The following is a 27,923-nucleotide window of genomic DNA, read 5'->3' as shown; positions in this document are numbered from 1 at the left end:
CGTGAAGTACTTCATAACTCGCTCACTTAATCAGAAATTTCTTCTCAATATGAATGTTTAATTAAGTTCATGGGCACAATAAAAATCGAATACACAAAGAAAGTTGATCTTTGTATTTATGTAAACATTTATTGTTATTAAATATAAAACATTTTTCTCCACAAAAGTAGACTTTTGGCCCAAAAACGCATCAGAAAGAACGTGTGTTGTTCGTCTTTGAAACCTGCGGGACCCCCCCCCCCCCCATTTTTCATACTCTTTACCAAAGATGTTATTCCCTTCTCCCTATATAAAGCTGTGCATGACACTTGTGAACACTAATTACGAAATATAAATTTTCGTCGATAATTTAGCATTTTTACTGAATTTGGCATGTTATTTTTGGCAATTAATCCATGGCATGCAATTAATCCTAAAATGCATGAAAATCCAATTTTTTTAATGGTTTGTCCCAATCGATTCGCATTAAAATTTGACACAGAACAAGAATTATAGTCACAAGATCATACATCAAATTTCATTCATTTCATTGCGTTTTTTAATTATTGTTATTTAAAATATTGACATGAACTTAGAAGTAATGGCTGACTAATTGTCAATCATTTGAACGATTTGATAAAAAAAATTTGATATTAATCTGTATTTAAAATTTTAAACATGTGTACCAAACTTTATTTACATCTAACTTTATAAGTCTTGTAATTATCAAGTTCTCTTATACTCGGACAGCGGGATAAACAGATTTTTTTTAACGGATTTGTTTTAACGGATGATATAAATCAACAAATTTTGTAATAAAAAAAACTATGTGAAATATTTTATCTATCCAATTTGTCATGCTTTTGGATCATCGCATTTATAGGCTTAGACACGATCAGACAGACGTACTTCCCTTTGATGAATTTCTTCCAAAATTTAATAGAAATCTAATTTTTGAATTTATCCTATTAGTTCACACTCCTCCTATATATATATATCTTGTTCAAATTTTCAATCGATAATAAAATACTTTTTATTCATCCACTCAAGTTCAAATACATTTTTTAAAACTTAGAGTGGATGACACTTAACGTTAATACAGTTTTTTTTTTTTTTTTTTTTTTTTTTTTTTACATACCGTTAAATAATACCGTATGGCGATTTTATATTGATTCTTAGTTTAAAAATACAATACAGAGTGTTTCAAAACGATTAGTTAATTAATTAAATTTGTCCAGTAATTTCTAATTGATCGTCAAATCCGTCGCCATGTCACTAAATGGTCGCCAAGCTCTATTTTGACACTTAATATTGTAATTCTGTCATACATATATACATATTTATATTAATTGTAATTATTTAATAAAAAGTAAATATATATATATATATATAGGACTGTAGCTAATAAGAAAACTAAACAAATTTTCAATTCAATTTTTTAGTAAAAATGTTTAATTCATTCAGTTATTAGACTCAAGCCATGAATAAGCAAATGAAGCCATGAATATTTAATATGAATAAGCAAGACTGATCTCCCCAAATCTTCTTTGAATGTTTCCTAATAAATTTGTTAACGTCCCCTGCCCTGCATAACAGTTGTGGACACTATTAACCATAGTTAGTGCAACCCCAAGGAAAGGAAGAACGCACTTACTTATTCGGCGACTTCCACATTTTCCATTTCCACATTTGAATCACTCACCCCCTCTCCTTCTGGAGAGATGGACTGCCGATGCGGAAAATTTTCATAACCTAAGTAGTTTTTTTTCCCCCTTTTAAAAATATCAGAAAGTATATTATTTCGTTTGAGATAATGAATAATAGAGCCAAATCTGATTGAAAGTCATATTTTTAGTTTTTCTTATTTCTGTACTCACAATATTAAATGAATAAATCGTAGAATTAATGAGTAATTAAAGGACACAAATCAATAGCATTTATAATCCATATGTTATCTTAGATGCTCATAGTTTACACTGTTTGCAAAAGAAAGAATAGTAACTAAGCATTCAAAGAACTTACCAAAAGATAATTATTTCTTTCATATTTCGCAGTGATTGTGCACGTGCCTGAATTCAAGGATCCAGTTGTTTTCGAATTTGTGAGTGACAGTCTGACTTCCGGTAAGGGATTCCGCATCCAGCTGCAACACTTACCTAACACCTGCACGGGATTTGGAAGTGAGTAATTTCATTTGCACAGTTGTGCAAACATCTAATGATAAATATCTACCATCCTAAAGAATTAGCTATTTTGTAAACACTTTCAAATTATTTAGCTCGCTACAAGTGCAATCTCATCAATATAGATGGACGTTTTTTTGCTTGTTTTATTTTGTTGGAAAATTTACTATGATTTTCAAAAACATTTTAGCATAAAAATTCACTGTCCGCGATGAGATTATAATTAATAGAATCACATTAACTTAATTTAAAAAAAGCTATTTTTTAATCAAATTCTGCAGGTCAAACAAAAATCTTAAAAATGGAAACTAATAAAAAATACTCGAAATAAATTGCAATTTTAATCACATTCATAGTATTTTATTTTAGTGAATGAGCTGATTTTTTTCTTAGGGTATTCGTTGTGACTAATTTTCTTATTATAATGTTTTAAGAGCCTACCAGTTTTAGGATTTTTTTTTTTTCGTTTCCAAATTTTTGATATAAAATATTTTCTATCTTTCATTTTACTAATAAAAGGTCACGTTTTCTTTTTTTATTTGAACTTACTAATATTTTTAAAGCTTTTTTTTCCTTTTATATCCTTAACATAATCAATGGGATATATTAATCCATGTATCCATGATTACTTTTTATCCTTTTATACAAGGTATCTATAATTAAACGACCTTATTTTAAGGTTGTCTATAAACGAATCTATTATCCAGAAAGTTATGAAATTTTGTGCAGAATATAATGAAGAAATGCGAATTTGAGTGAGTGAATAAAAAAATAATTCAAAATTTCGCCTCCAAGGAGAGTATTTTTAATGAATTACATATTTAAGACTGGTTCTTTATTGAGATTTCACCGCCTTTTTATCCATATGTGATTCTGATATAATATTATATTCTCATTAAAGTACTCAGTCACTAAGTGAACTGTAAAGTTCGCTTAAAATATCGAAAAACCCTCTTAGTTACACCTTCGAAGAGCAACTGCCATGAAACACACTTGATCTTACTTCTCTCAGTTGAAACCCACATACGCACACACACACACACACACACAAAACAGTCATTTTTACAGTTAACATGAAAAAAATAAAACATTCAAGCAACAAAATGTCTTTAGATACAAGCACTCGAATAATGCCTTATGAAATCTATCTTTGAATGCTCGAGCAACTGCGAAGCATAAGGCTCTTAACGAAGTAACTTTCTATAACTGCACTCAATCGAAAACTTTTTCGAACAAAAGATTTAAACAAACGAAGAAGAAACAAAAACGCAATTTTTGTCCATATCACGCATCAGTTTTGTAAAATCTTGAAACTACCAAGATGATGTTTTTTAGTCTGCTCGCTGTTATTAATCAGAATGTCATTACATTTACCAGACTTAATTTTATTAATTAAATTGTTTTTCCGAACCAATAATTCTGCAGTAGTTGCTCTATGGAAATATTAGACCTTAAAGAGATGCGGAAATATCCATTGACTGTTAAAAATCTTCCATTGAAGTAGTTACTGTTAAATCTTCCCTTAACAATGGAAGACTGGGAAAGGGGATCCTTTAATGGAAGATCTTAATGGAAGACTCTTAAAAATCTTTCATTCCAGAAAAATTTGAAGAAACAGATTCGCTTAATGTTTTTTCTGAAAGAGGAAGAACACATGTTTTGCCGAAGCGATAGGAAAAATTGCGCTTCAGGTGAAAGAGAATGAAATTTCCATTTAAAGACTAGTGCAAGTATCCATTCTAAAAAAAATACGAAAAGTTATTTATTTGCGGCCATTCCAGTGTGATGAAAAACTTGTAAGACTGGATAAGCTTAGTTTTCAGAAGTTATAAGAAAACAATTCATATTAGGTATCCATTGCAGAATCATGAATAAAGAGCAAAGTCTGAGGCTGAAAGATCTTGAGATAGTCCTTGTTGAGTCTTGCGAGGAGATTGTCATTATCGAAGATTGTCCAGTCTTCTCAAGAGTTTGTTGAATCCATCGTCTCAGGGTGAGAGAACAGAGGAGAATATGTAGCCAATCAGGAAAGAATTTAAAAGGTTTGGAAGCCAAAGATTTTGATGGGCATAAGAACCAAGAAAATTTATGAGTAAATGGATTATTTTATGGATTAAAAATTTAACAAATTTGAAAGGTTTGGAGATCATATATAGTTTAGGAATCAGACACTTATAAACAGTTAAAGGAGGACGAGTTTGGGACGTTTTATATTAAGATTTTGGGGTATTGTTTTCTAGTTCTTGTTGCTTCATTCTCAACGGCGTACAAGTTGTGGAAGAAATTTTTCGCCAGTTTTGAAATAGGAATTTTGAAGACTCTTCTAATATTCTCGTTTCTCATGAATCGACCAGCTGACAGAAGATTTGATTATTCCTCATTCAATTGGCCAGTAGATCCTGCGGATAATCGTCAAATGTTATCCGTATAAGCTTCAAGTTTTGCAAAGGTTGCTTAGACATAACTTCGAGGCTCGACGCCTTTCTCTCACTTCAATATTTTTTGTTAGCTTCGAATTTAATTCAAAATAATCTTGAAAAGATTTTTTTTTGTCTTCGACTTCTAAACAGGAGAAGTGCATTTTTTATTTGGACAGTTCGGTGAATACTGACAGCAATCAAATTTGAAAAGCAGAAAATCCACGTTCAGTCTTACAAGTTCCATTGTAAACCAAGTAACAGTATATTGTGTCCCTAAAGTAACAGTATAGTGTGTATTTACTGCATCATTTATTTTCGACTCATATTTCTTCGAGGAATTAAGTGCTAAAAGCCCGATAATATTCTTGATCCCCATGCAACAATATGCATTGTTATTAAAGAATAAAATTATTTTGAATCTGCAAGAATTTTAGTATCTTTCACGCCTAGTTTTTATGCAAAATGGAGCTCCTACATCATTACATCCTACATGCATTCCTCTTACATCCTACACGCATTAATTTTTGTGTTAAGAATATCCTCAAAATTCCATTCACAGAAGAACATATTAACAGTTACTACGCTTCTAATATGTGGTCTCTTTTATTCCTAACTTTAATCCAAGTGACTTTTGGCTTTTGAGACATTTGAAACCTCTGATAAGTCGTGATAATCCAAGAATTTTGCCTGATCTAAAGACAGCATTTCAAAACATGTTCCAGAACCCATTGCGGTCAACTATGAAACATACTATTTTAAGATTCCAGATGGTTGCTGAAAATGTTGGAAATCTTGTTGCATATGCGTCGTTATAAAAAAATTTATAAACTATCGTAAATTTTTGCTAAATATATAATTAATTTTTAAAAAACGCCTTCTAACGGCGAAATTTTGAGCTGTGTATGTATTTTTTATTTGCTTATACAAATTCTTATCCCTTACAATGTCCTGCACAAAATTTCATAACTTTCTGAACTGTAGTTCCGTCTATAGACAGCTTTAAAATAGGTCTCTAATTATGAACACTCCATATTTTTAATAATTCATTGTTATAATTTTTATAAAATTTTGTTTCTATTTTTTTTTTCTCTTGCTTAAAATTAGCGATGTTTTCTCATTAGAAATATTCATCAAAAGTTTTGATGACAGAATTAAACCGGAATTTCAATCTTTTCCCTTTACAATTGTTGTTGTTTCTTATGGCACTTGCCATGGGCAAGCCCGCTGTTCGAATACAGCCGATTTAAGCCTGAGGGGGGGGGGGGCTGCGCCTCTTGTATCTATAGTAGCGCCACCTAGGGCCAAGAGAACGACTTAGCTACACACACGTCACAACCCTTTTTACGGGGCGGACTTCATTCACTCAACCACAGATCGTAATTTAGACCTGAATCAGAGAACGATGACCCCTGATCCAGTACCCCCAGCGGTATTACTCTCGACATGGAGGACTTTGTGACCACGACAGATTTAACGCGCGTCAGCCACCAAGCTCGCGGGGAATCTTCGGCCGGCGGGGTTCGAACTCGCAACCTAAAGGTGGGTTCAGACGAGGCTTATTATTGCGCGCAATAGAAGGTCACGCCTACATCAGGAAAATCGCGTGACTGCAACGGGATAATGGCAAATGGTTGTCCCGTCGGGACAACTATTAGCCATTGTCCCATCAACGTTGTCTCAACTGTTCACACGGGGACAATGCAGGGACAACAGCAGAGAGACAACAATTGCGCGCAAATGTTAGCCTCGTGTGAACCCACCTTAAGGGACGCGAATCCGACGCTCTACCAACCAGGCTATCCCGGCCTCACTTTACAATTAAAGAGTCTTAAACACTCTTGTTTTTTTCAGGTCATATTCCCAAGTCCCTTCCCCGCTGTTATCAAGAGGTGTCCTACTACACCGGTTGGTTCAGCCCCTCGCCGTTAGTGGCGACGTGCGAGCTGCTGGTGCGCAGGGCTGACCCCACCGTCTGTAAGGTAATGTTGCAGGTGACGGCCAGAAACTTCATATCCGTGCCCTGTTCCTACAATTACATAGAACTGCCAGACGGAATCAGAATGTGCATCGCAGTGACAGAGAGAAGTAAGCAGAACATTTTGTGAGGTGTCTCCATAAACATTAAGGAAATATTAAAAATTCATTTAGTAATTCCGAAGTTACTCTAAGGTGATACTGATAAAAAGAAAAAAGAAAAAAAAACATTAGTGGGCGTAGTTTCCCCACAATTTTATCACATATTCTCTAATGAAGATGTTATCACAGAGAACGCCTTGCATGATATTCGCGTACTGCAATTACAAAATATATTTTGGCGTGAATTTGACAATTTTTACAGCATCCAATTTCAAAATTTCAATAAACAGTGAAGATTCTTTTTTTTTTTTTACAGTCTCTACCAAGATAAGAATTTGAGCTTCACTGCTAAGCTCTACAGTAATTCTCGTGCAAACAAAATCGTATAAAAAAATTTAATAATATTGTACTTCTTTAAGTTGCAAGATTTAGGGTTTCAAGTATGCGCATCCGTTGTTCTAAATTCTAACACAACTCATAAATTATTCGAAAAAAAATTTGAATTCGCATTTTTCAAAATTTATTTCAAACATCTACTTCTAAGCCATTATGATCGAGTATAGTTTTGAAACTATCAATTGCTTTGAAATAATTATCCCCAGTTAACAGAAAACTTTTCTATCTCAACAAATGCTTTGAGATAATTATCACTAGTTGGAAAAGAACTTTTCTATCTCAAGAGCCTTCAATCATAACCTGTAACAAATATTGAAATTTATCAAAATTTGCCATGTTAGGGTCCTCGTGGGTTTTTTTTTTATATTCGCTCCAAAAATATACTTTATTTTTTAACATCATCATCAAACTTTCTTAAGTTAGTTAAGGCGATTTAAATCTTTTTTTTTCACCGACAGCATTTTCAATAGAGTTAATTATAATATATTCTATAGTATTTGTTTTTCAGTACGACAATTAATAATTCTTCAGCTGTAATTTCAATGCGTATAGTATTATCACCAAAATCTTCAACTATCTCAAATTTTAATTCGAATTATGGCTCAAGCAAAAGTTCAAGAGAACTCGCAAGAGTTCCTTGAGATTCTAAGAGATTCCGATTCTTGTTCGAAAATGTCAGCTCTTGGCAAGAACATCATTTTTATTTAAATATATGTTTTCGTAAAAGTGATCTTTTATTCTTCTTCATTTTTTTCTAAATTAGCCATATCTATAAATCAATATTGATTTACAGTCTTGCCAAGGATGCTCAAAAAATTTCCTTTTTAGAATAATCCAGTCTGTCACCAAGTTGTAAATACAAATATACAACTAACCAAAAATGTGTTTGAAAATGAAAAATTAAACATCATTGGAATCCAAAAAATAGTAGATCAAATGTTCGTTTCAAGACGTATATTTATTATAAGAGAACAACAAATTAAAAAAAATGGTTAGTTAAGGCTAATGTTCAGAGTATCGTACAAATGCCAAAGTACTATCTCACTTAGATTAACAAAACTAATTTAAAAGTTGGGTTTGGCAATGCCATTGCTATGTCCATCCCCTACTTACGATTTTTTTTATATAATTAAACACAAAGATAAATAATATTTTCTACTTCTAGAAATGTTTTGAACCAAATGCACTGAACATGAAAGAGTTGAGTGGTTTAACTTCGTGCTAGTATTAGGGAGATGCTTGATCATTCTAAAATTCCTATAAGACGTATTCTAGGTTGCAACTTTGTAAATCTATAAAATGAACCTCCAAGAATACATCTTTGATAATCGTCCCCAAGCAGCAAAAGATCGTTGGCCAACCATTGGCCAAGCATCGCCCCACGGAACGAGCGAGATTGGGGCGAGATCGGAGGCGATCTCGCCCCGACATTGGTCATGTCCCCCGCCGGTTCGCCGCGCGATGGCCGCCCCGACTTGTTTGCGACGAATTTGCCGATCCTTTGGCGGCTTGTTATTATCACGGGCGACGTTATACCAAGCATTTCGCGACCTGTTTTATCAATGGGCGACCCAATACCAATCATTTCCCGATGTGTTTTAACAATCGGCGACCCAATACCAATCATTTCCCCATGTGTTTTAACAATCGGCGACCCAATACCAATCATTTCCCCATGTGTTTTAACAATCGGCGACCCAATACCAATCATTTCCCCATGTATTTTAGCAATGGGCAACCAAATGCCAATCAATAGGCAATTTATTTCTGAACACTTGCTGGTGTCAAATTGAAATATTAGTTTAATGGTTATTCAATTTTCTCAAACTCTAGAAACTAGTGTCATAATATTTAAAACTATCATACTTTCAAAATTTTGTATAGTTTACTTTTCTTTTTTACCTATTAATAATAGTGTTTGTTATTTATTTTGATAAATTTAAAATTCCATAAAATACTTGCTTTTGATAAAAATTCATGGAAAATGTCATTCTAATAATTCTTCCAACTTTTTTTAACTATTATTATAGCATAGATTTTACCACAACCTTACCCTATAAAATGTTTAAATGACATTTTTTTACTGCTCTTTAAAAAAATAAACAAATGTTAAAATTATCTGAAATAATTTTAAATTTGATCCCCTGAACATCTATCTACATATAAGATTTATTTCCTTCATTGATATTTCCTGTTTATTTTCATTGTTTAATGCATGGGAAGAAATGTTAACATAATCATAGTTTCAATTACATAATTAATCAGAATGATTTTAACTGTTATTAGAAATTTATAAGTAGGTGTATTACATATATTGCCTATATCATCTGTTTTTAAAAGCTATTTTACATTCGAAATAGAAAAATATATAATTCTTATTAAAAAAATATTTTTTTTACTATACACTCTTTTATATTGCTTAATGTGAGTAATCAACAAATAATTCCTAAAGAATAATGAATAAAACACAAATTCCTATTTTAACACCCTAAAATTTAATGCATTGATTAAAAATAGTTTAAAACACTAAATTATATAATTCCTATTATATGTTTCTTCAATAGAAAATATTTTACAAGCACAAATTATTAAGTTACTTCAAATTTCTAATATTTTCATAATTTATGTTTAGTGAGGTTTAGATTCTTAGCAAAATAACCAAATTTGATCTATGTTAGAACCCGAATATTTCACAAATATGTTTCATAAAAATTCCATATACAAAAATGTAATGCTTCTTTCAATTTTACTGATTCTATTTACTATTGACTTTACAAAATTACTTCATGAAGAAATTTTATACCTCATTATAAATTTTAGTGTTAGCTAATGTCCAATAGATAACATTTTACAAGCACAAAATAATAATTTACTTCAAATTTCTAATATTTTTTTTATTATCTATGATTAGTTTGGTTTTATGGCACAAGAATTAAATTTGATCTTTGATTAACACTGAATATTTCTCAAAAATTCCATACACAAAAATGCAGCACTTCTTTCAATTCTACAAAATTCCTTATATTTACTATTAACATGCAAAGTTACTTCAAGTTGTAGAAATTTTACACATTATAAATGTTAGTGTCAGTTGATGTCCAACATACAACATTTTACAAGCACAAATTAATAATTTACTTCAAATTTCTAATATTTTCTTGATCTATATTTAGTTGTTTGGTTTTGTAGCACAAGAACCAAATTTAATTAATGATTAACACTGAATATTTCACAAAAATTCCATACCCAAACATGGAACACTTCTTCCCATTATAGGAAATTTTATTTACTATTAATTTACAGAGTTACTTCATATTGCATTAATTTTAAACCTCATTATAAATGTTAGTGTTAGCTAATATTCAATAAACAACAATTTACAAGCACAAACTTACTTCTTATTTAATAACTTACTTCAAATTTCTAATATTTTCATAATTTATGTTTAGTGAGGTTTAGATTTGTGACAAAATAACCAAATTTGATCTATGATTAACTCTGAATATTTGAAAAATATGTTTCACAAAAATTCCATGCACAAAAATACAACACTTCTTTCACTTATACGAAATCTTATTTATTATTAACTTACAAAGTTACTTTATAGTGTAGAAATTTTATACCTCATTACAAATGTTAGTGTTAGCTAATGTCCAATTGATAACATTTTACAAGCACAAATTAACAATTTACTTCAAATTTCTAATTTTTTTAAATCTATTAGTTTGGTTTTGTTTCATGGCACAAGAACCAAATTTGATCTATGATTAACTCTGAATATTTCACAAAAACTCCATACCTAAAAATGTAAACACTACTTTCAATTATACAAAATTTCTTTAGATAAGTATTTTTTTAATTATTATTTTCCCCTCTTTATTTTTAGGAGAAAAGAAAAACAACTATGCAAAACAATTTATTTACAAAGACCTTCATTAAATAATATTTTAGAAATACAAAGTAAAATAATAATTTACTTGAAATTTTTTACTGAATTTTCTGTAATGACTTATACACCCAAGCAAAATCCTGAAACTATGACTTATAATTTACAAGAATAAATAATATTGACACAAAGTCATTTATAAAAAATTTATTTAAACTTTATTTATTATGTAATACTTGAAGAGTTTGAAATTCCTAAAAATCCACACACATTTATATAAATATTATATATATGTATAACTGAATCTTCAGCTACATATAAAGAGAATTATACATTTATTTATACATTTCGTTTTTCCTTTTTGATTACATTTGATGAACCTAGAAAACAATTATAATACAGGGGTGTTTGTGGGACCCCAAAAAATCCCCTGAAACTTTTACGGACTTACTACCGGCATTTTGGAGTTTCGAGAAGGGGGGGGGGGGGGAGAAATGAAAAATTACAATTATGAAGTATTGAATGACCTAATTATAAAAGTTCAATGAATTACTTTTTTTGCAAAATTAATAACCATAAATTTTCAAACATATAAACTACTACATTTTATGCAAATATTTTAAATTACCTGAATTAATTCTTTTAAAAAAAATTATCAAATTTCTGCTGCTTTTTTTTAATTTTCTGATGTTTGTGGGCTTGTCTTTCTTTTGTGGTGAACTTCATAATTGCAGGAAGGTTGACTTTTATTTTCCTCATTTACAGTTGAAGAAATTTCCTCGAGAACTGCACATGCAGAGGTAGAAGCAGTTTGCTTTTCTGCTAATGTAGAAGGCTTTTCAGAGACTTTTATAGGTGACTCATCTGAAATACATGTTTTTAAGTCCTCTTGATATGTTTTCCAACTTCTGTTCATATTCAGTAAGAGATCTTTGTGAATTGGATCAGTCATTGGATTTTTTGAGCCATATTTTTCACATGAGGTTTCTTTAGAAGCCATTAAATCATATTTAATAGTCTGCACTGCATCTAGGGAATCAATCTTAAGAGAGGTTCTATAGTCAGTGACAAGTGTATCCATTAAGTTGAATGCACTTTCCACTAATGGGCCATGGAAGCAGCTAAGGCAGGCTTTGACCAATTTAGCCAATGTAGGATACTTATAATCATTTGTGAAATCATCTTTTAAATTAAAAACTTTAGACCAATATTTATCAATTGTACACTTGACTTGATTTCCACTTTCATCAGATGTGTAGAGCATTTCTTTGGTGATATCAATATCACTCTGGTATAACCTTATTTCAGCTTCTACTTTTGACTTTTCATTATCACTAAAAATATGGGACATAAAAGATGATAATTTTTCAAAAGCTAATATTGTACTGGTTTTACCTCTTAGCTCTGGATCTAATGCTGTAAAACTAATTAGATATGAATTTTTAAGGGGTAATTTCTGTTTCATATGCTGAAATTTCAAAGTGAAATTCTCTTGCGTACATAAATAAAAAAAAATTTCAATAAGCGAAACGAAAAATTTACACGTGCATCAATAAATGAAACGAAAATTTTACACAGCGGAGAAAAAAAAGTTGCGAAGCGATCAATGACAAATAGCTAATACGGCGAAAAATCCCCCTTCTCTACTTATTGGCGCCACGCCCGGAGAGATAAGACCTTTGAACCCAGAGTCACGTTATCGCACATCTGGTCGAACGAAGTCTCTCCCTTTTTTTTCTGCCGCGCCTACTTGCCGAAAAGAATCCAGAAGAGAATGTCCGAGAACCGGGGGAAGGAGTCATAACTCGCAATAAGGAAAGAACAAAAAAGAAGTTTTTTCCCCCTTTTCACGCATTATCACTGCCTTTGGAGAAAGAAAGGAAAAGTTTTCACCACACACACTGACCTTGCGTTTTCTGCTTTCAAAGCAAACAAAATTACCCAGATCAAAATAAATTATTCATTATTATTCTTACTTCCTTTTGAACGACGATCCCCGGAATTTCCGGGTATCGAAGTTCAAAATCCCCGGAATTCCGGGGTTTCCCCGGAGCACAAACACCCCTGATAATAGTAATTGAGATTCCGCTTCATTTAAAAGTACAAATAAAACATTTGTTGACAATTGGAGATGAGTAATTAACAAGCGAAAGTATTATAGAACTTCATAAGCATAATATTTTTGTTCTGATACTGGACTGTGTAAGCAAACTTTATAATAATGTTTAGGATAATAAAGAAAAAAAAAAAACTCAAACTAATGGGAGTAAAATTTATGTTACTGTTTTATGAAATGTGAAATAATTTGAAATTATTCATATAAGAGTACTCAAAAGTGCCTGCATAATCTCAAATTTTAAAGAAAGTTTAAAATAAATACATTCTGCTAAACTTTTTTTAGCCTCATGTCAAAATAAAAATAATTACACAAATGTTATTTCAATACCAAAATATAAAAATGTTATTTAATATTTTATTAAACTTCTTTCATAGAAAAATTGTAAATGAAAAGGAAAATTAACTAAGCTAAATAGAATTAAAATCACTTGAATTGTCAGTCTGCAAAAATAATGAGGTTGCCATTAAAAAAAATTTATTCAAATTATATAGAAAAATAAAATTTGTACAAAACAAAATTTATGCCTTTCTAATTAAGGCAAATAAGTTTTCAGATAAAAAAATCAGAAATTAAAATCTACCTACTTGTCATTAAAGCCTATCACATTACAACATTTTGAAGTTTTACTACATTTTTCACGAAAAGACATTACATATTTTGGCACTTTAACACATACATCTGATAAATCCTTGATTGCTTCCACTGATCTGAGTAATTGCAACTGACCAGAGAGAAATTTTGTGATTTGGAATAACTTCAATTCTAAACAAGTTCTTAGGATATAAAGTGAATTGGGACATATAATTGTCTTAAATTTCCTTCTGATGTTCCAAGTTGGTAGAAACCATATTCCGTCACATTAATTGTAACTTCCAATATTTTGCTCTTTTTTGAAGTCAGGAATAGAAACTTGCACAGTAGTTTCCAAACAAATAGTGAGAAATTTTTTTTTGTTTATATTTATAGATCAATTTTAAAATGTATTTTATCTTTAATTGCATTTTCAGTTTTGAAACAAAGGTTGCACAAAATTTTTATTTTATTAAATGAGAGATGTATTTCATACTTTGCCAGGTTGTCATTTGGCATTCTATAGAATGCTTAGAAAATGTATGAAATACAAATTGTTTCATACATTACTGGCTTGTTTTAGGCATTATATACAATGCTTGGGCATTCTATAGAATACTGGATTTCATATTTTACTGGTAATACATATAAAGAATTATACATATACTTTTTCTTCAAGTTCACTCTTCTTTTTGCAGATTTGATGAACCTAAAAAACATATTCCTTAATTAGAATAATGATTGAGCTTTCATTTCTTTTAAAAGTACAAATAAAATATTTGTTGACAATTGGAGATATGTAATTAAGGAGTAAAAGTCTTATAGAACTTCATAAGCTTAATAATGTTTTCAATCTGATAATGAACTATATAGGCAAATATTATAATAATGTTTAGAACAATAGAGAAAAATAATATAAACTAATGGGTGTAAAATTTATGTTACTATTTTATGAAAGGTGAAATAATTATAAACTATTCACATAAGAGTATTAAAATATAACTACATAATTGCAAGTTTTAAAGATTTTTTTTTTTTTTTTTGAAATTTACAATAAATATATTCTGCTAATCTATTTTTTTAGCCTTATGTCGAAATAAAAATAATAACACAAATGTTATTGCAAAACCAAAACATAAGAACGCAATTTAATATTTTTTAAAAACTTTCTTCATTAGAAATTGTTGTTAACAAAAGGAAAGGCATTGTAAATGAAATGGAAAAATATCTGCAATAATTTAAGAACACACACACACAAACAGATAAGAAATAAAATCACTTGAAAAGAATACAAACAAGAAAAGAAATGATAATGGTCGCTTACGCCTAACGCTAATAATATCACGTGCAACTCCATGTTTCAGGTAAGCAACGAGTTCGAACGGCTTCAACAAAAATAACCTTTTTTATTCACTATTTAGAATAAATAATATATTATTTACAAATATATAATAATAAAAACTTTACACTTATCAAGTTTCTTGAAATGACAGTATGCGTTGCTGGTTGAATTTCAAAATCCAATACACGCCAGGTGATTCATGGGAAATTTCTAAAATATGTTCGCATAGCGCCGCCTAGGAAAAGCAACTTTCCCGACATCGAGGCGACTATGGGCCGATTGCTTTCAGCCGGTCTTTTTCAATAAGTCGCCGTAGGAGTTCGCCCCGATGAAAAAGCGATCTTCAGAGGCGACAGAAAAAAATATGGTCAGAATCCGATGTCGCGCCAATGCAAAGGTGACATTGGCAAAATATGGGCGGCGTATATCAGATGGATGCGATGCTTGGCCAATCGTTTAGCGACTTCTCTTTGCTGCTTGGGTCTTGTTTATATAAAAAAAAATTGCCTTAATACTAAAATTTACCACAGAATAATGATTTACATTTCGTTGCATTTGTTTAAAATTTATTTACCAAATAAAGTCATACATAATAAAATATCCCATTAATTTTTCATATAATAATATGATTTGATTTTTCAGGAGAAGCTGAGTTCGAAGAAGGATATAATTTTATGATTTTAAACTATGTCAACTGGCACAATCCGGAATTCAATTTGATAGTGGACCAGATACCAAACTCTTGTAGGACGCAGCGCACAGATCTCATGACTTCTCCTAGTACGGGATGGACTTGGAAAGTTATGCCTCGATAGAACTCTAGAATGAGCAAATTTCAAGCAAAAGACTTTGCATCACTCTTTTGGATTATCTTTTACTGCTCCTTACATGATGGACATGAGCAAATAGAATTTAAATTATGAGTTGTTACATTGAGATTGTTGTTACATTGAGATGGTGCATGGTTTCGAATACACATTTCCTTTTTCAATCATAGACTTTAGAGCAGAGATGACTTAAACTCTATATGGGCTCTTAGACTATGAAAATTTCTTCTTATGCTTCTCCAAAATTTTGTAAATTAGATATCTTTTATAGATTTTAATTTAATCAAAGTTCAAGCAATTAAAAAGTTACAATTATCATGATGAATTAAAATAACAAAACATTTAATTACAAATCAATTTCAGAAGAATTACTTTCAGCAACTCTAAAATTAAAATTAAAAAGCATTGAAATTAAAAGTAATTTCAAGCAAAACTGCAAATCTTTTTTAACAAATCAAAACACGCTAATGCAAATTCTGTCAAAATTGATCACTTGCGAATTTAGTTAGTCAAGCTGAGAAAAAAAATAATAAGCCTGAACTGAAAGTGAAATAAATAATAATATCGAACTGTAAGTGAGTTGGAAAACAGGAAAATATTCTTAAGGACATGAGAACACGAAATGTAATTAATTCCTGATTTTCATATGAATAAGTTCGAGTATACAGTCTTAATAAATCATATGAAACAACCGATTTAGATTAGGCTGAAAAACCGAAAAAAAAATCTCTAGGCCTTGAGAAACCCTAAGTTGCATTTGCCCTAAGGAAATTGCCTGTGTTTAACCATTTGTTAATCCAATTCTAGCTGTGGATAGCAGCTATACACGAATATATTCTGCCATTGATATTGTTTTTATAACACAAAGTCGTCAAATAATTGAAAGCGGATCAAGTGCAGCAAATCAATCGCTCTGTATCTCTGTTTAAATATTTTCAATATTATTAGCAATGAGAAGCAAAGGAGCTAAACTTGTCATGAATTTCTCAGGAAGTTTTGCCTTTTTCCGAAGAAAATGACATTAGAACATTTAATCTTCTTGTTGCTGTCTTTTTAATTTAACGTTATTATCATTATATAACTGACGGAAGTTGTTGCTGATTCCTGTATGAAAATAATGATGGGAACGCGGTCAGTTTCGATGAAAGATAATTGATATTAGTTAGCGATTTCCCACAAGTCATCATGTTCTTTTTCTTCATTCATTCTTTCTTAAAATGAAAGAATGAATGATTTACATAATAATAACAGAACTAAAAAATTCGATAAAAATATAGAGACACTGTAAATGACATAATATCATATTATTCTTATAAGAAAAATTTATACTGATTGAATCTTATGAACTTATTGAACCAACGAATTTCTTGCTATTAATCTTAAAATAAAACTTAATCTAAAAATTTGTATTTATTAAATATTATAACGTATTGTTGTACATGGAAAACAATGCATGAATTTAGAACAAATGTATTTTTAATGTTGAGAATGAATGTCATTTTATACATAATAGTCAAATATTTATTGCATTTCCATTGTAAAGCATCGATAGGAAGGGAAACTCTTGTATATGTCAAGCTATCTAAACTTTCTGTAATTTATTTTATAAAGAAATAATAAAACTTTAAGAATGTGAAATATTGTAGTGTATTTCTTTCTTTTGCATCCTGGCTTAAGATAAGGGTTTTGAAGTTCGATGTATATCACATTGTTTGATTTACTGATTCAATTATTTGAACTACTAAATCATTCCATCCAAACATAAAACGGGAATCAAAATCTTCGTATTTAAAGCCACTTACTTTTTATAAAGCTCATTAAATTCTAACAATTGCATTGCATAGGTCTGTGATCCAAGCTTAAAAAGTTATTCTAAATTATCTGTATATTATTAATAACCCAGTCGGCGTTTTTTCAAAAATATTTTTGATAGAACATATCACAATTGTTGCTCATCTGATTGGATTCTAGTGCCTACCCTAAATTAATGATTTTTATTAATAAAAGATCAACAAAGATTTTGAACTGCGTGTTTCAATCCTTGAGATTTTATGGATGTAGCAGAAAATCTGTATGATGAAATAAATATCCGCATCACGAATGAATTTCAACTCATGCAGAATTTGAAAAAAAAAAAAAAAAAAAAAAAAACATGCAAGTACTCTTGCCCTTTGTAATTATCGTGTTCACTTGTATTCGAACAACCGGGCAGAAAGATAATCTCTGAATGTATTTTGCTCAGAATTCGAGAGAAATCTACAAATTTAGTACCAATGCCATATACCAAATTTCATCTATTGAACCCAAAGCATTTTTTAGTTATCTTTGTCACAGTCATACATTTTTGCAAAAATGTGTTTTTTCAAACTCAAAGAGATCTGAGACGTGAAAATTAGGCAAAATCTCGAGTTCGAATTTTTTGACGATTCCAATGCTTTCTCTATACTTCGTATATGAAGAAAAAACAATGAGGAAAATAAGAAGAAAAAAAAAGAGGGGGGGGGGAGAACAAGAATGAAAGAAAAGAAAAAACAGTGGTCTGTCTCACCAAAACTATCACATATACTCTCTAATAAAGATATTATCCTTTATTTTTACCACAAAAAATTTATGGACCTTGAGAATAATAGTGACAGTCACGAGTATATAAATTTCTGTTTTAAGATTTAAGCACATGATGATCGTTCTTTTGCTTCAATGTATAGTAAAGAAAACCATTATATACTCTGGAGGATATTTTTTTTTGGGGGGGGAGGGGATAGTTGTATTTTGAGCGATTGATACAAGAATTCGATACGGAGCTACAATCTCAGTTAAAAGACCACATATTATATTTCATTTATCTAAGACATTATGCCTTTGACTTATCACATTTTCAGGCATGAAAATGTACCGGTAAATATAAATAGTGCAACCCATTATCAGATTTTTGCTTTTCCAAAGTGGCATCCGCTTTCAAAGTTGTTGTTTTTTTTCTTTTTACTCATTTATTGCGTAAACTGTAAGTAATTCCATTGCGAACTAATTGTCTCAGGAAACAGGCTGGCACGCCTGGAATATTGGTTATAATTGCTTTCCATTAAATCATTTAGATAAAACTTCATATCCATTATTCCAAACCCCCGGGGGGGACACCTCGAAATGAGGATGAGATGCTTCCGGCATGGTGGTTGGATCTTGCCACCCTGGAGGGTACACTAATAGGTGGGGGATCTGACTCCTCCCATCGATGACAGGATGTACTTCTTTCGGGGAGGGTTGTACCGTGGCCGGTGCCGGCCCTTAGGACTCAACCACAGTTCCCGCCAATGTTTCTGTTGTCATTCAGTTTTATGGTTTAAATCCGTGTGCCTTCGCGGCGGGTCGGAGAATTAGATGGTTGACTATCCATTATTCCATCAAATTATCAGAAAACAAAGCAGTGTTATTTTAGCTGTCCTTTATATACTCTGCCATTGTGTGCATGAAAAGTCCCAATAAAGACGGATCCTATAACATTATAACGATATTGAAAAGGCAAATATCGACATATTGATCGTTTAAAGTTTGCGATATTCTGACTACACTGTTTTATTACTTTCTCGTATATGAAGTATAGAGAAAGAATTGTAATCGTCAAAAAATTCGAACTGGCTATTTTATTAAATCTCCACTCTTAAACCTCCCTGAACTCAATATACACATTTTAAAAAATGTCCGTCTGTCTATCTGGGACAAAAATAACTCAAAACGCTTTGAGCTAGAAAGATTAAATTTGGTACATGGCCTTTACACCAAATGTGTTATGCCAAATTTATACAAATCTTGTGCAAAATCCGCCCAGAAGAAGTCTGTTCAAATACAGGGTGTCCCAAAAAAATGTATACACATTTTAGCAGCTGATAACTAAGTTATTTCTTGTTTCTTTACAAACTGAACCCATTGAACCGAGTGATGGCAGACAGACTTGAATTTGAAGAAAGGAAATTTATTCTAAAATGCTACTGGAAGTATGAAAATGCAGTAGAAGTGCAAAGACAATTTAAGAGGGAGTTTAACAAAGAACCACCTACACGAGTTACCATCACTCGAATTAAAGATAAGTTTGAAGCTCATGGAACTGTTCAGGACGTCCATAAACCTGCAACAGTTGTTCAATTGAGGGCAACCATTGAACATGAATGTACGAATATCCCCAGGGAATTGTTCCATCATGTGTGCTATTCCATCGCTTCGCGTCGTCAGCAGTGTCTGGAGCAGAACGGATATCAGTTTGAGAACATGCGATAACAAGACAATAGAATGATATTTATAGAATCTTTTACATGTTGAAAATTATTCGAATTATAATAAACCCCAAATTTACAATTATTTAAAGTGTGTATACATTTTTTTGGGACACCCTGTATAAGTTAACGCAGTAACTACAAAACGAAAAGAGATAAATTGAAAAAATTCGTCACACATAAGCATCTATGGTGTAGACATCTTTCATATTTTAAACCAAATCCAACAAGTGGTAGCCTGCCTGTCGGTCTGTATTTTCAAAACCACATAAATGAGATCTCAAAAATGAGATTACTTAAATATATCGAATATGGTAAGTGATTTTAAGACTATAATTAAAGATCGGTGCTAAATTTTGCTTTCAATCGGAATGGGAAAAATGCGTTTAACCCTTTAAAGGGCCATTTTTTTCTAGTCATATTATGTTAAAATATTTTTAGGCTTGAAATTAGAATAAGAAAAGGGATTCATTCAGCTTATTAGATAAATTTAATTTGATTCATTAATTAATTTGGTTCATTAATATATAAGTAACTAATCAAGACACATCATTTTGTCTGAAATAAAGAACTGAAGCATCTAAGTTTCTGACTTACTAAAAAAATATGTCAGAACTTATGCCAACCTACATAATTTCCTACAAAGATTGATAAATTTGGTGGGAAGCATACTTCCCACGGCCCTAGAAAGGGTTAAAATACACATTCGATTTTCGGATACTATTAGCAGCATGATAGGGATTAATCGCCAAAGATGGCATGATAGATTCAGTAAAAATGCTAAATTAATTTCAAAGGTTAACATTTTTCGTAACTATTGCATGGTTATACAAAGACGACAACTATATACAGCACACAATTATCTTCAGCCGAGACGTGCAGACAACAGCACACAACAGACTCTAATGCCGACCGTAGCGCACAACTTAATTCAGCACTCACTTGACTCCGTCGCTGCTCCGCTAATCTCTGGAAGGCCAGTTCTTGCTGTCGATTCCGACTACTCTGCCCTAGCAGCTGCGGCCGTTTCCTTTTATAGGTCTCAGGAGGCGGGGCTAGACGCCTCTCAACCAACCAGGAACGTTCGAGGTGTATCTCCGTTCCTACTGGACGGATCGGGAAAATTCTCGATGTTTCGGATATAATCTATTTTGGCGCCAATGTCGCCAAATTCGTCACCAAGTTGCCAAATGGTCGCCAAGTTTGTCGCCAAGCTCCGGGACCCTCTAACGCGACACCGGACTCCGTCCAATACCGATGACTGTAAAACATTCTTTCCGATGGTGGAACCAACTATGCTGGGAAGCAGCATTACAGATTCGTAACAATACAAAGCGTTCTCTGGGATAACATCTTTAATAGAGAGATGGCGAGAAAGTTTGGAGGTGTATAGACTCGCTGAATTGTCTTGTAAATATCTCATTTATTAAATAGAATTCTTCTTTAACTTTCAATGATAAAAGAAAATCACGCGATTAAATATTTAACGCAATAATAAAGGTAGTTTGAATTTCAGGGAACAAATCAATCTATTATTGAAAATCAAACAAAAATTAGTTTTAAAAAAGGCCAAAATTGCCTAAATATTCGCACGATTATTAAATTAATATCATTAAAAAAGTCAATTTATTTAAATTTTGAAATAGTGTAAAATTTATTTTTATGCCATTGGAGCTTAACGCAGAAAAATGCCAAAATTCAGCTTAATTTTTTTATTAAAATTTCAAAAAAAATTGCATTGAAATGCACATTTTCTCCATTCAAGATATGCATGTGGCAGATTTGGTAATTGTAGATGAAATAGTCCAGCTTGCAGATATAAACATACCCACACAAATACATTTTTTTAGTTTGAACTAGCTTCCTTTTGCGACCAACTGGTTCGCCGAGATTAATGCTCGCTTAAATTTTCAGGGACACATTTTATATAACTTTGCCTTTAAATAGTTTCTTCAACAAAATATGTAAGCCTCAAATTTTGATAGTTGTATAATTCATAATATTATAAAAGCTGCACACTGTTCTTTTCATTGCACTATGTATCTCTCTAATTTTCAATCAGCTCCTGAATTATATTAATTAAGTGATTAAACTTCAATATATACAAAACCCTTTTTGATGAAACTAAAAACATATTTTTAAAAAAATATGACTACCGAAAACAAAATTGTTCAATGTTCATACCACATGTGCACTACAGAATGTTTCTTTATAGTTTATGTAATACCTCAAAAACTTATTTAATTGAAATTTCTCTAATTCATTATAAAATTTAATTCTTACTTTAAAAATGATTTAAATTATGTAAATAATAATTTTTTTATATTTTATTTCAGTCAGTAAATGTAACTCTTAAAAAATCATGAACTCTAAATTTGATACAGTTCCTTTGGTTCGAACGAATCATATCCAGTGAAATATTCTAGGCACACTAACTTAACTTTTAAATTATAATAACAAAATGTTCCTTTCTTCCGCGATCAAATCTTGTCGGATTATGAAGTTTTGAATGCGACTACAATAGGAATTTCATAATTTTAGGCGAATCAAACTTTAGGAAATTTCGAGCTCAGATTGGCGTACCTACCTTGCAAAGGTCAATGAAATAATCTAAAATCGTATAATGATGATAATGTCATGCCCGCTTTATAACGGATTGGGGGATGCAGTAGCTTCTGAAGGTAAAGACCCCTGAGCACCCGAGAGCAGAAGTCTGACTTCTAGCTCATATGAAGATGGGCATTTTTTCACACATGATGGGGGAGGGGGCATTTTCACACACGTTGCGGATAGAACACAGGGGAGGAGGGAATAACTATGCCCCAATCAGAACTCAAACCCGGGAAGCCCAGATCGCAGGGAAGGAGCGCTACTCCTAAGCCAAGACTCCGGCTCTAAAATCATCTGTTTTTATATTATATTGAAATTTAACATTTCATAACTAGCACAGTTTTAGTAAAATAATAATATTCATACAATAATATTCTTTACCTCATTTAGACAACTTTTTTCTATTACATTTGCCAAATATTAAAATTCTAGAAATTAGTTATTGGAATATGAATAGAGCAGACATCCTACACATATGTAAACCATATTTGCCTCAAATACTCCAGAATTTAATTAATAATACATACATTTTGAAAGTTCACAGTCGTTTTTCTACTCACTTATTTTTCTACAAAAAAAAAAAAAAAAAAAAAAAAAAAAAAAAAAAAAACTCTTTAATGTTTTTTTCGAACATGTACTGAAAACTACACCTTTCTAGGCTTAGTTAGGAGTAAGAACTCACATAAACTTTTAATTTCAGCTTTTGACAGCATGTTGTTGACTCTAATGGCACTTGTCATGGACAAACCCACTGCCTTTTTTAAGCTAAGGGTGCGTCTCTTATTTTTACTATAGCACCATCTAGGACTAAGAGTATGACTTAGCTACACACACGTCACAACCCTTTTTATGGAGAGGACTTAATTCATGCATTTCATTCACTCATCCGCAGATCGTAATTTAGACCTGAATCAAAGAACAATCACCCCTGATCCAGTACCCCCAGCGTTATTACTCTCGACATGGAAGACTTGAGCCAGCCACCACACACACGGAGAGTCTTCGGCCAGCGAGGTTCGAATTCGCAACCCAAGGGGCCCGAATCCAATGCCCTACCAACCAGGCTCTCGCGGCCTGTTTTGACAGCATGATAGCAGCATGTTGATAAAAGCTAATTTTTCCCATGAACACTCAACGTGCTCAAGAAAGCTAAATTTAATTTTCATTTTGAGTGAAATACATTGTTAGAAAATATATTTCACATATAATTTAAATTTCTATTTTCAATGAATTTTTTAAAATGCATATTAAAAAATTACAATTGAAAAGTTATATATATATATATATATATTGTTGCAAAATTTTTCTCTATACAGCAAATTACCGTCGATTAATCGTAATGGCGCAGCGCATTTAATCTCTAATAGTTCAGCAGCTTGCTTGCTGTCTCATCCTCCAAGACCTCTTATTTATCGACTCCGATTCCTCTCACACACACAACTTCTTCACTATCCACACGACGACTTCTTCGCAGATTCAGATTGCCTGTCTTTTATAGTTCCGGGAGGCGGGGCTGGAATCTTCAGACCAATCAGGGCGTAGCTGGCTGTATCTCGGGTCTTACTCGATGGATCGTGAAACTTCTCGAACTTTCCGGTTTTATCCATTTAGTCGCCAAACTCGCCAAATTCATCGCCAAGTCGCCAAATGGTCGCCAAGCTCAGCACGCACAGTACAGATCTTACAAAGGTTTTAACGGGTTTTTCCAGGATGACACAATTCGTACCGGGTATCAAAATTACAGATTTGTAACAATATATATATATATATATATATATATATATATATTACGTGTCACGTTGTTTGTCCGCGATGGACTCCTAAACTACTTAACCGATTTTAATCAAATTTGCACACCGTGTGCAGTTTGATCTAACTCAAAAGATAGGATAGTCCCTTTTTTGAATTTTTAATTAGAATTTTAATTATTAATTAAAAACTAACTTTCCCGCCAAAAAAATCTTTTCGTTTTCCCCACCGCCAAATGAGTAGTCATTTTTTTTTCCCAACAGTCATGAGGCTAGGCTTAAGATTTTTCGGCTTATTATTTGAAACGATTCTATTTATTTTCTTAATGTTTGATGCATTTAAAATTAAACATTGTTAATTAATCGATCTTTCAGATGAATTAAAATAAAACAGAATAAAGGAAATTAAAAATTTCTAATCTGCATAGCGTTACCCCAACTGGCGTAGAAAAACTCACGCATTTGCGTTACCGTAACTGGCTTTGAAAATTCACGCATGCGCATTGTGTTCTGATTGTTGACATGACAACCATTATCAACGGATGATTTAAATTATTTTTAGGTTAGTTGCATGTTTTTGTAAGTAAATTGTATTTATGTTAATTATATATTTTTTGTATACGCTTATAGTTTTAAGTACATCGTTTTTTTAGTTTTTTTAACCTGTTTTCAACCGATTATTTTAAACGATTCGTTTTATTTTCTTAGTGTTTGATGCATTTAAAATTAAACATTGTTAATTAATCGTTCTGGTCATAATGAATCTGATAATATTTTGTTGACAAATTCTTGAAATATTACATAAATTAGGAAGGATATTCTTTAGTGCCCATAAAGTTTAAACGCTCAGTGACTGTTTTCAGTAATCATATTACAAAAAAATACTTTGTTTCAGTAAAAAATATTATTATATTAATTGCAGATTAATCCTTTCCACTTTAATTTATAGTATAAATTCTATGGGAACTAACAGAAAATTAGAGAGATACATATTACGTTATGGCTGAAGGCGTTTATAATATTATGAGAGAATTATATGACTATCAAAATTTGAAGTTTTAAAATATTTTGATGAAGAAGCTATTAAAGTAGGTATTGCATAAAATATTTAATTATTAAAATTTTAACGAACATTAAGATTGGCGAACCGGCTGGTCGCCAAAGACGGCTAGTATATATATATATATATATATATATATATATATATATATATATATATATATATATATATATATATATTGAGCTGGTGTAAAAATTATTTTTGCTGTATTATTTTCGAATGTTATCGCAGAAAAAAATTTAGCTTCATTTTTAATTAATTAATATTCTAATTAAAATTTCCAAAAAAATTGCTCCGAGATACATATTTTTACTTTTCAAAGTATATATGTACTAAATTCAGTAGCTATGGATCAAACAGTATGATCTGTAGAATATCAAATCACTTATAACACCTACATTCAGCCTTATTATTCTAGTCGCCTTTGACGACTAGCTGATTCGGCAGAGATATTGATTAGTTTTAATTTCAATTAAATCGCTTACATTTAATTTCGTATCCATGATATTTTCAGACAATAATGATGTATCACTTTAATTGACTTACATACACTCCGCTCATTGTGTACATGAATATTTCTCATGGAAACCAATCCCATGACTGTTAAAAATGTAAATATGTGGTTCATCTATCTTATAGATTTCGTGGTATAATCACTTCCTTATATGTCATGTAAGCTTTACAGAATAAATAGAATAATACTTCTTTAGCTGTGAAAGAAAATCACATAATTAAATATTTGATGAAAAAATGAAAACGATTTGAATTTCTATTCAGCAATATAATCTATTGCTGGAAATTAAGTTTTTTTTTTTTTTTTTTTTTTTTTTTTTTTTAATTTCTAACATTTGAAGAAAATTAGCACGACTATAAAATTGGATCATCAAAAAGATATATATATATATTTTTAAATTTTGAAATGATAAAAAAAAAATTATTTTTCTGAAATAATATTTTTGAATGTTATCACAGAAAAACGCCGCAATTCAGCTTACTTTATAATTAAATAAAATTCTATTTAAAATTACAAAAACAAAACGCATACACACACACATTTGCACCCTCCAAGGTATACATGTGCCAAGTACAGTAACTGTTGGTCAAATGGTCCGGTTTGTGGAGCGCTAACAGATAAATACACATTCATTTTTATTATTAGAATAGATAGCTAACTTCGTTGCTAAAATCTGGCGGGAAGTTGCAGTCTCCACCAAATTATGGTGCAGTTAATAATAATAATTCTGCTGCTTCATCTTCTTGGATTCGCATGTCAATTTATGAAGATCGTAAATTATATTTCGGGTTTTAATAAATTAACTTTCTAACTTGGCTTGGGTGGCAAACAGAATCCACTTTTGTTTGCTTCAAATCGAAAGTAGTAATTATTTCATTGGATTGTGATCCCATCAAATATAAAAAAAGAGACCCCTGTTCTGATCCAGGCTGGAATCTTGACGATCTTTTACTGCAATCCTCGCTTTGGAATGAAAGCTGGAGAAGCGTAGAAATCTGATATGATTTTCGTCGTTCAAGGTGTGGTGAAAAGCTTATAAGCCAATTAACAGTTACGAAACACGGGCAGTTGCTTTTGTCTTATGATCTTGTTACTCGGCTACGAACCGCAAGGTCTCAGGTTCTATCCTCGTCAGAACAATCTTCCACATTGATGACCTTTGACGATGAACCTTCAACCTTCGTACAGTAGTTGTGGCGCCATCTACCCGCAGCAAACCAAAGTCGTCAGACTCACTTGACGCAGTAAATAAAGTCGTCAGATTCACTTGACGCAGTAAATAAAGTCGTCAGACTCACATGGCGCAACAGCAACCACTCGCCCACACACGCTCGCCATAACGCTTGGCGCTACGCAAATGGGTACAGGCGCAATAGACTCAACAGCTAATACATCACCATTCAACGGCCATATCGTTCGACTCACTGGAGGGAGAGTACTGTGGTGGTAACATCGTAAGTCAGATAACAACTTCCGGAGAAGAGTGTACACTTTTGTCTAGTGGCTTTGTTACTCGGCTATGAATCCTAACGTTGCGAGTTCGAACCTCAACTCGCACAGTACTGTGGTGAAAAATTTATAAGCCAGTTAACAGGTAAGAAACACGGGCAATTGCTTTTGTCTTGCGGTCTTGTTACTCGGCTGCGAATCACAAGGTCCCAGGTTCTATCCTCGCTCATAACAAACCGCCACCAAGGAATTCTTGCATCTTTTCTGCGATTTAAGAAACGGTTTGATAGAAAATTATTGTTACGTGAGCTTTTCCCTAACTCCTCCCGGTTTTAAAATCATTTTTGTTAAAATAAAACGAGATGAAAGATTAATATCTTTAGATGAGTGTATACACATGCTGACGATATAATCACTGCTGCTCCGGTCATAATGCTTGCTGTTACCACGATAGAAGAACAAATTTTTTGTACAACATT

General features: G+C 31.7%; 1 protein-coding gene across 2 annotated transcripts in view; it reads left to right on the top strand.

The window, feature by feature from the left end:
* LOC129958090 (tolloid-like protein 1) overlaps nt 1-17,370 on the top strand; it is a 71,390-nt gene extending 54,020 nt beyond the window's left edge. For both annotated transcript variants that reach the window (XM_056070286.1, XM_056070280.1), the window contains 3 exons: nt 2,034-2,159; nt 6,434-6,667; nt 15,614-17,370. In XM_056070286.1, coding sequence (XP_055926261.1) covers nt 2,034-2,159; nt 6,434-6,667; nt 15,614-15,786 — 533 coding nt within the window. In that variant the 3' untranslated portion in view covers nt 15,787-17,370. The remainder of the gene's footprint in view (nt 1-2,033; nt 2,160-6,433; nt 6,668-15,613) is intronic.
* The last annotated feature ends 10,553 nt before the right edge of the window (nt 17,371-27,923 follow it).

Source organism: Argiope bruennichi, chromosome 2 (assembly GCF_947563725.1).
Source record: "Argiope bruennichi chromosome 2, qqArgBrue1.1, whole genome shotgun sequence".
Taxonomy (NCBI): domain Eukaryota; kingdom Metazoa; phylum Arthropoda; class Arachnida; order Araneae; family Araneidae; genus Argiope; species Argiope bruennichi.
Note: the sequence above shows the minus strand (reverse complement) of the source record. Positions and strands in the feature narration are given on the sequence as shown.